The following is a 14,520-nucleotide window of genomic DNA, read 5'->3' on the forward strand; positions in this document are numbered from 1 at the left end:
TATTCGAGCACATTGAAGATACTCAGCACCCAAGCATGCTCAGATAACACCTTATCCCAGCACTTTCGCTCATTACTATACTGTAGCGATTAGTAGGAAGGCAGCTTTAGGGGTCACGAAGTATTTAAGGAGCTTTGTGGCCACTTTGCAAGCTCTGAGAGGACCTAATGTTTCCAGAAAATGAGCAATGGCTGCATAAAAATTCATATTAGAATAGTACAAATATAAGATTGGTAAGAAAATGAGGACTCTTGTCTGTATGACCCAGGAGGGAATATGGACATCATAGAGAGAAGGGACAAGAGTTGACTCCTGCTCCTTATATATTGGATGGCTACCTTGGCTCTGCAGGGGCATAACACTGATTGAAGAGGGTTGAAGCTGCTGTACCTGACCCAAAAAAATATTTAGAGAAGGGGATAATAATACAGAACAGCCCCTTTAATGATTTTTTTTTTTTTTTTTAGGGGAAATGCTCTTTAAGATCAGTCATAGTCCGCCACTGCCTTGCTATGATCAGACCATACCTTATGAGAATGATGTATATACATTTCACATGTGAAATAAGGATTTCAGCTCCTCCTCCGCTGATCAGCCTGATACAGTGTTTTACAATGTGTTTTCCTATATACCTGACACGGGTTATGCTTGTACAATACATGTCATCACAGAATGCACGCTTTATACCCACTGAAAAATATATGAAAGGTGCAAAGTGGACGATGCGACTGTGGGACAAGCCAGGTCCAAGATGCGCTGGAGCCGAGGGCCGCTCAGCTGCTGCGGAATGTGGTCATGTCTTTAGGCTCGCTGCTCGGCACGCACCAATCGTCCGCTTCGTGGTTGGTTTTATAATGTTTCCATGCTGACTTATTATACACAGGGAGCCTCTCTACCGATTCTGTAGATAAAGCCTGGATATGGAAGGAAAATGCATTATTTACAACTGTGGCCACTGAAGAGAGACACTAGATGGACAAGTATTGGGACAAATCCACATTTACCCTACCGATTTTGTGACATCCCATTCTAAATCCATAGACATTAACCTAGAGTTGGTGGTGCACCCTTTGCATCTATAACAGCTCCCGCTCCATCGGGAAGTATTTCCATAATATTTTGGAGGTGTCTATGGCACTTTTTGCCCCTTCACCCAGAAGAGCATTTGTGAGGTCAGACCCAGATGTTGGAGAAGAGACCGAGATCACAATCTCTGTTCTAGCTCATTGCAAAGCTGTTGGATTGTGTTGAAGTCCGGGGTCTGTGTGGTGGGTCATGTTCTCCGGTACCAAACTCCCCCATCCATGCCTTTATGGACCATGTGCGCTGGAGCGCAGTGATGGGGGAACAGAAAAGGGCCTTCCTCAAACTGTTCAACTTTGTGGCAACTTTAGGCTGGGTTCACACTAACGTTTGTGTAAGCAGCATAGGGTTGCGTACTTCTTACCTTCAGATCCGCATCCGTCCTGCGCACCTATCTTTAACATTGTGTATGCAGGGACATGCGTTCTATGCGGATGCGTCCCCGTGCGGCGTTTTGACGTGCCCGCCGAACTCAACGTGATTGAGACGTGTGTCCCTATACTTCAGCCCAAATAATACATATTGATATAGTAAGTAATATTCAGATGATATATGACAACCTTGGGACTACCAGAGAGAATATACTAATTATATCCTCATCTTACCATACCTTGATATATATGACAGCATCAGTTCCATATCCTTCTAAAGAATACAGCTTCAGGTCTCCCTGGAAGTATCGGGCATACAGCTTGGATATAGGCAAGCCATAGCCGAACCCCGCCTGCACCAAGACATCAAAGGAACAAAGATTAGACAACTTAACGGAAGGCTTTGGCCATGTGCACACGTCAGGATTCTTTGCAGAAACTTCCTAAGCAAAACCGGACTTTTTCTGCAGGAAATCCGCATGCGTTTTTTAGCGGCTTTTTTTTTTCCGGAGCTTCCCAATGCATTAAATAGCAAAAAATCTGCAAGATTAATGAACATGCTGCGTTTTTTACCGCGATGCAACATGTGCACAAAAATTGCGGATTGCATTCTATTAATAGGATGCTTAGTGGATGGTTTTTTTGTGGCTTTATCGCATTTTTATAGCTGAAAAGAACGCGAAAATTCCAGAACGTGTGCACACAGCCTTAGACTGGACATTTTGCAGCCTCCTCGTGCTGCGGTGTACATGCTTTTTACAATGCTCATGTCTCCATTATAGATCTGGCCAATTATAAATAGAAGCAATAACACCAACATGAACATAGTCTAACCCACACAAGCTCAAACCACCCCCAAAAGATCGATTCCTTTATTTTTTTTTAAATGCATATCTATGCATCACAACAAGTTTTACCATGAAATAAACAAAAATCCATCTCTCCTAAACCCCCAGCCGCCTCTGGAACAAGATCCTGAGTGTTTTTTCTGCACGGTTCAGTAGCGTCGTCTGTTCTAATGACAATTTAGTTTCCAAATGAACAGGAGAATCCGGCAAACAAGTTACAAGTCTGTATCTGGAGCACAAGGCCACTGGGTTTACATCTTGTTTTGGGTCACACATTCATTGATTCCATCTGAACCCCCGAAAAACAGGATTCAGATAACAGACCTCAATTATCGGAGTCTAAAATAAGCAACTTTGGACTAAGCTTGAGCTTTTCTGGGCCGTATGGGTCTGTGAAGTGGGAAACAATAGATGGATCCGATGGGGGAAAAAAAGCTCAAATGGAGTCCAAAGTTCATGTTTTCAACTCTGTTTGGAAGTCTTTGCCGCTAGCTGGAGCATGTTCAAATCCCGTTTTTTGGGGGGGATTTAGGGGTTCCTTCGCAATATATTCATTGACGTTTGGCCAAAACAACATGTGATCCCGGCCGATCGCATATAAAGTATAGTAAGAGATCCTAAGCTTGACGTCTCCATGTTTGTTGGGATCGTCCTGGACTCACCAGCGGTGTGGCACGAGAGGTCTCCATTCTTGGAAGTGGTGCAGTCGAATACATGTAGTTAAAGAGTCTATCAATCTTCCTGAGCGGCACTCCACCCCCGCGGTCACTGAGCTGCGATGTAAACCATTGCTTATTACAGTACAATATACTGTATATAGTGTATACAGAGAGGATCTACTGTAGTGTTTATTGGAGAGAGAAATGTGATTATAAAATATACATTCTGGATCAATTCTATCACTAGGGACAATTTTGTATTTTTGTCTTGTTTTGCACTCCACAGACCACGTTGAATGTGCCAGGAAACAAAGCCTGTAAAAGCCCAAATTATTCATTTCTCAGTTAAACCCAATTGCAAAAAAATATTTTTTAGCTCCAAATACATGTATTTAAATGAAAAATAAATAAAAACAATTGGAGGTGGAGAACCCCTTTAGAGACCAGGTGCACTGCTTGGAGCCATTCCATGACTTGAACAGATAGTAAATAATGAAGGTCATACACACAAGCTAGATTTCTGCCTTTCCACAGCGGAATAATGGGCTCATTTGAATAAACTTAAAGCATCATGGCACCCACAGATATATTTTTTTGTAGGATACAGGCTTTCTATTTTTTCACTGGGTGGAATATTATAGCACACTAGGTTTCCTGTCCACTAAAAACAACGATAATCTGACAGATTGGAAGCAATTTATTGCAATTGCCATTACAAATTAAAAAAAAAAAAAAAAAGCAAAAAAAGTCATCTTGAAATCGGAGGCCGCCGTCACACATGCGAGTTTTACGGACGTAAGAGCGCAGAAACTACGTGCGTAAAACTCGCATAACATACGGCACAATGCTTCTCAATGGGTCTCGTCCTATCAGCCGTATATTACGGATCCGTAATATACGGCGTTCTACGGCCGTACAAAATCGCAGCATGCTGCGTTTGTCAGCGTATTGCGCAAAAAAATCGCCAATGAAAGTCTATGGGGGCGAGAAAAATACGGATTCCACACGGACCAGCAGTGTGACTTGCGAGAAATACGCAGCGGTGTTAGTGAAAAGTCGGTAATTCAATTGCCGGCTTTTCATTTCTCCTGCCTAAACCCGACATGATATGAGACATGGTTTACATACAGTAGACCATCTCATATCCCCATTTTTTTTTGCATATTCCACACTACTGTTAGTAGAGTGTGTATGCAAAATTTGAGCGCTGTAGCTGCTAAAATAAAGGGTTAAATGGCGGAAAAAATTGGCGTGGGCTCCCGCGCAATTTTCTCCGCCAGAGTGGTAAAGCCAGTGACTGAGGGCAGATATTAATAGCCAGGAGAGGGTCCATGGTTATTGGCCCCCCCTGGCTACAAACATCTGCCCCCAGCCACCCCAGAAAAGGCACATCTGGAAGATGCGCCTATTCTGGCACTTGGCCACTCTCTTCCCACTCCCTGTAGCGGTGGGATATGGGGTAATGAAGGGTTAATGCCACCTTGCTATTGTAAGGTGACATTAAGCCAGATTAATAATGGAGAGGCGTCAATTATGACACCTATCCATTATTAATCCAATTGTATGAAAGGGTTAAAACACACACACACACACATGATTTAAAAGTATTTTAATGAAATAAACACAGCGGTTGTTGTAATATTTTATTGCTCTCTCAATCCATTTGCAGACCCTCGCTTGGCAAAATAATAAACACACAATATACATACCTTCTGCTGACCCGTCACGTCCCATGAAGTAATCCATCTGAAGGGGTTAAAATAATTTACAAGCAGGAGCCCTGCAAATGCAGCTGTGCTCGTGCTTGTAATTCCCCGGCGAATGAAGGAAATGTAGGTCATTGACCTACATTTCCTTCAGTCGCGGTGATGCGCCCCTGCTGGATGTTCTCATGAACTGCAGCCTGGGAACTTTTTCCCACGCTCCAGGTCATATGAGGACATCCACCAGGGGGCGCATCACCGCGACTGAAGGAAATGTAGGTCAATGACCTACATTTCCTTCATTCGCCGGGGAATTACAAGCACGAGCACAGCTGCATTTGCAGGGCTCCTGCTTGTAAATTATTTTAACCCCTTCAGATGGATTACTTCGTGGGACGTGACGGGTCAGCAGAAGGTATGTATATTGTGCGTTTATTGTTTTGCCAAGCGAGGGTCTGCAAATGGATTGAGAGAGCAATAAAATATTACAACAACCGCTGTGTTTATTTCATTAAAATAATTTTAAATCATGTGTGTGTGTGTTTTTTAACCCTTTCATACAATTGGATTAATAATGGATAGGTGTCATAATTGACGCCTCTCCATTATTAATCTGGCTTAATGTCACCTTACAATAGCAAGGTAGCATTAACCCTTCATTACCCCATATCCCACCGCTACAGGGGAGTGGGAAGAGAGTGGCCAAGTGCCAGAATAGGCACATCTTCCAGATGTGCCTTTTCTGGGGTGGCTGGGGGCAGATGTTTTTAGCCACGGGGGGGCCAATAACCATGGACCCTCTCCTGGCTATTAATATCTGCCGTCAGTCACTGGCTTTACCACTCTGGCGGAGAAAATTGCACGGGAGCCCACGCCAATTTTTTCCGCCATTTAACCCTTTATTTTAGCAGCTACAGCGCCCAAATTTTGCATACACACACTACTAACATTAGTAGTGTGGAATATGCAAAAAAAATGGGGATATGAGATGGTTTACTATATGTAAACCATGCCTCATATCCTGTCGGGTTTAGGCAGGAGAAATGAAAATCCGGCGTAAATATAAATACAGACTATATAATATATATATATATATATATATATATATATATATATATATATATATATATATATATATATATATATATATATATATATATATATATATATATATATATATATATATATATATATATGTCTCAATGATATATATGTTTTCCCGAACATTTGAGCACATAAATCCATTAGATGTCAGTTTTGCAAGCCTGCGAGAAAATATCGCAGTACGGATGCCATACGGATTACATACGGAGGATGCCATGCGCAAAATACGCTGACACACCCTGCCTACGGATCACTATTTTGGGAACATTTCTCCGTATTACGGCCGTAAAATACGGACCGTATTGTCTTACGCCAAGTGTGACGCCGGCCTAACAGAAATGCTTCTCCACAGTTTCTCTGTGCAGCATGGTTACGGAGGTCTTACCTTGACTGTTAAGTCTTCACTTCCCAAAGCTACTCTCACTTTCACAGGAGGATAGACGCCTTTGTCAGCGTGGAATTCCATGGTAGCGCGCATTGCATTCTAAGAAGAAACATTACCCAAAGTCTATGGTCATGTATTCCTTTTACAAGAGATATTTACCAGCAATAGAGAACACATGACATTAAAATAAGAAATGGCCTAGCTCTAATCTTCAGCGCATACACACACACACATATATATATATACATATACACACACACGTGTATATTTATATATCATATACGTGTGTGTATAATATATATATATATATATATATATATATATATATATATATATATATATATATATATATATATATATACGCTGAAGATTAGAGCTAGTTCATTTATGGGGTGAATATATATAGCAGCGCAAGCGAGGTGGTGTTAAAGAGAAAGATTTTTTTTTTTTCAAGGAATATATATTCTTAGAATAGATGATCACCCAAAGGACAGATTCCCACAAATTAACGTCATGCCTGGCAATAGGTCATTCCTTTAAAAAAAAAATCCTTTTGAAGGATTTTGAATTTTAGGTTTCCTGCTCCAATCCAGCCTCCGCCCATCCCCGAGGCCATCATGAGAATGAAATGATATGTTATCAACAGAAGCCGTTTCACACACACAAAACAACAAACTTAAATGAAACATAATAAAACATAATATGGACTGGATAAGAAGTTAAATGTCCTCCTTTCGGTAGGATGGTGAGAGTAGATCACACACCTTGAAAAGCTCAAACACCATATGGTACAGATGGGAGGGCACGTACACCACCTGAATCGGCTGTCCTGGATTCTGTGCTGGAAGATTAATAAAGTAAAAAGAAAATTAGTACCCCAAATATCCTGCAATTAACAGTTCCAAACAAATAGACAGTCCGGGACAAAACGCCATTGACATACAGAAGATCACCAGGTGGTTCCTCAGCTGCGAACCACATCAATTGGCTGCAACCATTGGGTGAATACTGTAGAAAGTGTTCCGTTTCCATGCAGGGTAAATGATAAATTTCATAGTAGTTACTAAAATCATTGATCTGTTTGCGTCATACAGCCAGGCTGTATGACCAGCTACTTTGCACTGATGAGGGGTAAAAAATACCGAAACATCTGTCTGCAAAAGGAGATTCTGGTCTGGCTTTATATCCCAAGTCATGTGGTAAGGCTCTTTATAGAGAGGATATTAACTTCAGATTTCCAAAAGATGGTGCTATAAACTCTTCGCTTCCTCTGTGAACATGCAATTTGCATAGATACATGCATAGCTGATCTCTACTTTTGCCAATAGGAGACTTTCCCCTAGGACCCTAAAAATTCTCTATCGGGGTATTGAAAAAACACACAACAGCTTCAAAATGAATAAGTCACTACAACATAATGGATGTGTGTAATTAATATAACACTACGTGGGCAAATGGATGGAGAAAATATTGCACCATTTTGGTGGCACCAAGTGAGGAGAGCGAGAATAAGATTTGTGAAATGTAGAGAAGCAGCCGAGGTGCAAGAACTCAGGTCAGACAATAAAACATCAGGGAGACAACAAACATCAGGGAGACAACAAACATCAGGGAGACAACAAACATCAAGGGAGACAACAAACATCAGGGAGACAACAAACATCAGGGAGACAACAAACATCAGGGAGACAACAAACATCAGGGAGACGAAGCATACAATGATACGCACCATTGAATTCTGCAAGCTCCAGCTCAGGAGAGCTCATGTAATACAAGTCACACAGGGATTTTGCATTCTCATATCCATCTAGAAGACAAAACAGGTTAATAGACCGGGATCTACATAGCAGAGGTACAGCATGCACCGGATTACTGCAATATGGATCTGGTGCTCGCCCTCACTGATCTGTGCTCTGGCTGTTCGGAGGCTCTGCTCCCATCCAAGTCCTTCATTTATTTTGTTATAAGAGGAGAATGAAAAAGTTGGCAGTGCCGGACCTGTCTCTTCACACCAACAGGGCACAATGTACACCAGTGACTATAATGGGGTCTACCTAGTTTCCATTATGTGTCAGCCCCATGACTGTACCATAGGATCAGTGCTCTAAAGTGGGCCAATGTTTGGGATGAATGGTAAAGTTTACTTGTATTTTATTCTTTATCCAGGTCATAAATTATTATTTATTATAGATACAGGAAAGATATATACCTTGGTACCGTGTTAGCCAGTAGATAGAAAAATATTTAGAATTGAGAGTCCTCAGTGGTTGATACCTTTTAATGGCTAACTGAAAAGATGGTAACAAATTGCAAGCTTTCGAGACTACACAGGTCTCTTCATCAGGCATAGACTAATGTTGAGCATAAATATGTGATTCTTCAGAATTTGTATTATTCTATGCCTGATGAAGAGACCTGTGTAGTCTCGGAAGTTTGCAATTTGTTACCATCTTTTCAGTTAGCCATTAAAAGGTATCAACCACTGAGGACTCTCCATTCTAAATATTTATTATAGAACAGTTATTCTCAGTTTTACAAGTTATCCCCTATCCCATATGTTTAGGGGGATCGTTTTCTGATCTGGTGTCGAGGGAGTCGGGTTTGACTGCTAGGACCCCCACCTATCCAAAGAACGGGGCTTGCGCACAACTGCTCCAATCACTCTCTAGGGGGGACTGCTATACTGCAGTGTCCTACAAAATAATTGAAGCGCTGGTGTACAAACCCGGCCACCTCTCTATTCAGTTGGGGGTCTGCAGAACCCTCATCTCTGTTTAGGTGATGTGATGGACCCGAAGATATCAGCAAGTTATAACCTATCCAAGAATATCCAGACGCAGCTCCATTCATGCTCTATAAGGCTTGTCCGGTGAAAACAAGTTATTTTTTTCAAATGAAAAACCCTGGAGGGTTCGGGTGCAGTATTTTTATTATATTAATTAGGTGTATACATTAACTAAAGATAAAATGTTTGCTGCATCAGTCACCTCAAGGGGGCGCTAATGCTCTTATCGCATACTGGTCTACAATAAAAATAACAGTATGGCGTTAAATCAGTAAACCTTCACTTTATTGCAGTGAGGATTTAAATTATGTATATAAAATCCCTTATATGATCAGAAGCGATAATTTCCTGGGCAAAGAAGGTTCTCAATGAACAATTCACAGTTTCCAGATAAATAGAAACTGCGGAACTGAATTATACATGTGTTTGGGGAGGTCCTGTAATTCATTTCTATGTCTGGTAGTGGACTCCTGCTGTAAAAGGGGCAGCACATCAGTGCTTAAAAGGTAGAATGCAGCACTATACATGTCACAGTCCCGAGGCCCAGACGGTTACTAACAGCCTTGGACAAAAGACACTGATTGGAGACCAAGAGAGTTGGTCTCTGAGTTATTTAGGCCCAGAGTGCAGCAAGATGCAGATAGGTGTCAGCTGTATAAGGCTGAGTTCACATTGCATTTTAGCCTACGGTCAGTAGTTCCGTCGGGCTCACGTCTGAAGCCCTGGAAAACGTGATTTGGGCGGGTGCGCTGATGGGACTATTGCAGGGCCGGACTGGGACTAAAATTCAGCCCTGGCATGTGAAGTCACACAGGCCCACTTGTCACATGGTGACTGTATAATATCTTTGTACATTTGTAGGTTACAAGAAGTGAGGGGAGTGTAACACGACTATATAACATATAATCACAGCTGTATCCAGCATTACAGCCCAGTCCCCATAGAATGTAATGCAGCACAGCCCCCATAGAATGTAATACAGCACAGTCCCCGTAGAATGTAATACAGCCCAGTCCCCATAGAATGTAATACAGCCCAGTCCCCATAGAATGTAATACAGCCCAGTCCCCGTAGAATGTAATGCAGCACAGTCCCCGTAGAATGGAATGCAGCCCAGTCCCCGTAGAATGTAATGCAGCACAGTCCCCGTAGAATGTAATACAGCCCAGTCCCCATAGAATGTAATACAGCCCAGTCCCCGTAGAATGTAATGCAGCACAGTCCCCGTAGAATGGAATGCAGCCCAGTCCCCGTAGAATGTAATGCAGCACAGCCCCCGTAGAATGGAATGCAGCAGTCCCATAGAATGTAATGCAGCACAGCCCCATAGAATGTAATGCAGCACAGCCCCCATAGAATGTAATACAGCACAGCCCCCATAGAATGTAATACAGCCCAGTCCCCGTAGAATGTAATGCAGCCCAGTCCCCGTAGAATGTAATGCAGCACAGCCCCCGTAGAATGTAATGCAGCACAGCCCCCGTAGAATGTAATACAGCCCAGTCCCCGTAGAATGTAATGCAGCCCAGTCCCCGTAGAATGGAATGCAGCACAGTCCCCGTAGAATGGAATGCAGCACAGCCCCTGTAGAATGGAATGCAGCACAGCCCCCGTAGAATGGAATGCAGCACAGCCCCCATAGAATGTAATGCAGCACAGCCCCATAGAATGTAATGCAGCACAGCCATCATACAATATAATGCAGCACAGCCCCATAGAATGTAATGCAGCCCCCCCCCCCCCCCAATAGCCCCACAATCCAGTTATCACTCATTGATTAAAAAAAAACAAAAAAAAAAACAACACTACTCACCTTTTTTCTTGCCCCACGCTGCTCCTGGCTCCGGTCTCAGCAGCTGCAGTCTGCCCGCCCGGTCACACAGCAGGTGCGCGATGATATGACATCATCGCGCACCCGCAGTGTCAGTGGCAGGCAGAGCGGGGAATGATGGGAGAGGGAGCGTCAGCAGACGCACTCTCCTCCATCATTGCATTCAACTGTACCGGCGTCTATGACGCCGGTATAGTTGAATGCGGGGCTGGGAGTGTGCCGACAGCGGGGGGAGTGTGCCGACAGCGGCACACTCGAGCGGCCCACTACTGCCACCGGCCCTTCTGGCATTTGCCAGAACGGCCCGATGGCCAGTCCGGCCCTGGACTATTGGCTGTAATATTCCAGATGTAGTCTGCCATGTCGGACATAATTTTCAGCCAGACCTGCCTATTTGAGACAGGCTCCAAGGCGCAATCAACTAGGTCCTGAAGCCGGCCTCAATAGGCGTAAACAGCCGAAAATGATATCTGACAGAGCACACAGTAACTCCATCTGCATAATTACAGTCAATGGCCCCATCAGTGGAAGTGTCCAAATCACATTTACCAAGGCTTCAGACGCAAGCCCCAACATAGCCACTCACTGTAGGCTAAAACGCAATGTGAACTCAGCGTTATACAGCCAGCACAGGTACGTATGGAGTGGGCTCAGGTCCAACGGAAAGTAACGGTAATTATCCCATTTCACTTACCAGACAAATACAACCGTAATGCACCACGTATGAACAGTGACAATAGAGGCCACGGTCCATGTGCCCGACCACAGTCTGTAGAAGAGGACTTACGAGGGTTACGAGCTTGCGTATTTTGGCCAAAATATAAACGAATACCTCACATATATTTTTTTGTGTTTTTTGCACTTTTTTGGGGGTGCAGTTGGGCCCATTTTGTCTTGTAATCTGTGGTGTCTGTTCACATGGGGTGCATTTGGATAGCACTGGGTAGCCCGCCTGAGCTAATAGAAGGGTGTCACTACTAGGCTGTTAACCTGGATGCTGTGCATCTCCATTGTGTGAACAGCGCCACATACAAGTCTCTTATGTGCAGTAATATGCCAAGCAGCCACCCCCTCCATTAGTTTGGTAGGTTGTGAGTGGTTGCCTCATCGGCAATTCTGCACCTGTGTTGCCGCCATCTAAGGCTACTTTCACACTAGCGTCGGGCTCGGCCCGTCGCAGTGCGTCGGGCCGAGGTTACCAACGCTAGCGTTGTCTCCGCCGCACAACGGGGGCAGCGGATGCATTTTTCCAGTGCATCCGCTGCCCCATTGTGAGGTTCGGGGAAGTGCAGGGAGGTGGGGGCGGAGTTCCGGCCGCGCATGCGCGGTCGGAAAAAGCGGACCGTCGGGAGCAAAAAACGTTACATGTAACGTTTTTTGCTCCCGATTGTCCGCCACAACACGGCGCAACCGTCGCACGATGGTTGCGACGTGTGTCAATGCATCGCAAATGCGTTGCTAATGTTAGTCTATGGGGAAAAAACGCATCCTGCAAGCACTTTTGCAGGATGCGTTTTTTCGGCAAAACGACGCATTGCGACGTATTGCAGTTAACGCTAGTGTGAAAGTAGCCTTAACCACATGGGTCCACTGCATCCTGATAGTGCATTTGTTTGGAGGCCTAGGCAGGTAAGCGTCTCTGCCTTTTTGCTGTTTTTTCTGAATTTTTGGAGGATCTCTGAATCCTCTTTTTGTGCTATTGCTGTTTAGAAGACTTACCTCTCACAACGTCAACCACATTGCTTGCTGGGTCTATGCTGCCGATGTGTTTCGGATGAGCCGGATTCTCCTTCACTTTTCCACCAAAAAGAAGCGCTACAATGCAAAGACAACATTTACAGCTGTGTTATCAAGAGCAAATGTACCAACTACGTATCATTAAAAATACGTATCTTTTGAATTATTTAATAAAATCAAGGGGACATAAGGAATTCATGGAGGTGGTTACACAGAGATGAATGGAACAAACCACTGAAATTAAATTAAGATATTATATATACTGTATATATATATATATATATATACACACACACACACACACACACACACACACACTCTGACACATATATACAGTACAGACCAAAAGTTTGGACACACCTTCTCATTTAAAGATTTTTCTGTATTTTCATGACTATGAAGATTGTACATTCACACTGAAGGCATCAAAACTATGAATTAACACGTGGAATTATATACTTAACAAAAAAGTGTGAAACAACTGAAATTATGTCTTATATTCTGGGTTCTTCAAAGTAGTCACCTTTTGCTTTGATGACTGCTTTGCATACTCTTGGCATTCTCTTGATGAGCTTCAAGAGGTTGTCACCGGGAATGGTCTTCCAACAATCTTGAAGGAGTTCCCAGAGATGCTTAGCACTTGTTGGCCCTTTTGCCTTCACTCTGCGGTCCAGCTCACCCCAAACCATCTCGAATGGGTTCAGGTCTGGTGACTGTGGAGGCCAGGTCATCTGGCGTAGCACCCCATCACTCTCCTTCTTGGTCAAATAGCCCTTACACAGCCTGGAGGTGTGTTTGGGGTCATTGTCCTGTTGAAAAATAAATGATGGTCCAACTAAATGCAAACTGGATGGAATAGCATGCCGCTGCAAGATGCTGTGGTAGCCATGCTGGTTCAGTATGCCTTCAATTTTGAATAAATCCCCAACAGTGTCACCAGCAAAGCACCCCCACACCATCACACCTCCTCCTCCATGCTTCACGGTGGGAACCAGGCATGTAGAGTCCATCCGTTCACCTTTTCTGCTTCGCACAAAGACACGGTGGTTGGAACCAAAGATCTCAAATTTGGACTCATCAGACCAAAGCACAGATTTCCACTGGTCTAATGTCCATTCCTTGTGTTCTTTAGCCCAAACAAGTCTCTTCTGCTTGTTGCCTGTCCTTAGCAGTGGTTTCCTAGCAGCTATTTTACCATGAAGGCCTGCTGCACAAAGTCTCCTCTTAACAGTTGTTGTAGAGATGTGTCTGCTGCTAGAACTCTGTGTGGCATTGACCTGGTCTCTAATCTGAGCTGCTGTTAACCTGTGATTTCTGAGGCTGGTGACTTGGATAAACTTATCCTCAGAAGCAGAGGTGACTCTTGGTCTTCCTTTCCTGGGACAGTCCTCATGTGAGCCAGTTTCTTTTTAGCGCTTGATGGTTTTTGCAACTGCACTTGGGGACAATTTCAAAGTTTTCCCAATGTTCTGGACTGACTGACCTTCATTTCTTAAAGTAATGATGGCCTCTCGTTTTTCTTTACTTAGCTGCTTTTTTTCTTGCCATAATACAAATTCTAACAGTCTATTCAGTAGGACTATTAGCTGTGTATCCACCAGACTTCTGCACAACACAACTGATGGTCCCAACCCCATTTATAAGGCAAGAAATCCCACTTATTAAACCTGACAGGGCACTGAAGTGAAAACCATTCCCGGTGACTACCTCTTGAAGCTCATCAAGAGAATGCCAAGAGTGTGCAAAGCAGTCATCAGAGCAAAAGGTGGCTACTTTGAAGAACCTGGAATATAAGACATAATTTCAGTTGTTTCACACTTTTTTGTTAAGTATCTAATTCCACATATGTTAATTCACAGTTTTGATGCCTTCAGTGTGAATGTACAATTTTCATAGTCATGAAAATGCAGAAAAATCTTTAAATGAGAAGGTGTGTCCAAACTTTTGGTCTGTACTGTATATAATAATAATAATAATTTATATATATATATATATATATATATATATATATATA

At 43.2% G+C, this 14,520-nt stretch overlaps 1 protein-coding gene across 1 annotated transcript in view; it reads right to left on the bottom strand.

The window, feature by feature from the left end:
* Positions 1-360: 360 nt before the first annotated feature.
* PDK1 (pyruvate dehydrogenase kinase 1) overlaps positions 361-14,520 on the bottom strand; it is a 48,530-nt gene continuing 34,370 nt past the window's right edge. The window contains exons 5-11 of the mRNA XM_077272692.1: positions 12,489-12,584; positions 7,883-7,960; positions 6,918-6,994; positions 6,154-6,252; positions 2,965-3,075; positions 1,694-1,807; positions 361-914 (exon numbers count right to left, since the gene is read on the bottom strand). Coding sequence (XP_077128807.1) covers positions 774-914; positions 1,694-1,807; positions 2,965-3,075; positions 6,154-6,252; positions 6,918-6,994; positions 7,883-7,960; positions 12,489-12,584 — 716 coding nt within the window. The 3' untranslated portion in view covers positions 361-773. The remainder of the gene's footprint in view (positions 915-1,693; positions 1,808-2,964; positions 3,076-6,153; positions 6,253-6,917; positions 6,995-7,882; positions 7,961-12,488; positions 12,585-14,520) is intronic.

The sequence above is a fragment of the Ranitomeya variabilis genome, chromosome 7 (assembly GCF_051348905.1).
Source record: "Ranitomeya variabilis isolate aRanVar5 chromosome 7, aRanVar5.hap1, whole genome shotgun sequence".
NCBI lineage: Eukaryota > Metazoa > Chordata > Amphibia > Anura > Dendrobatidae > Ranitomeya > Ranitomeya variabilis.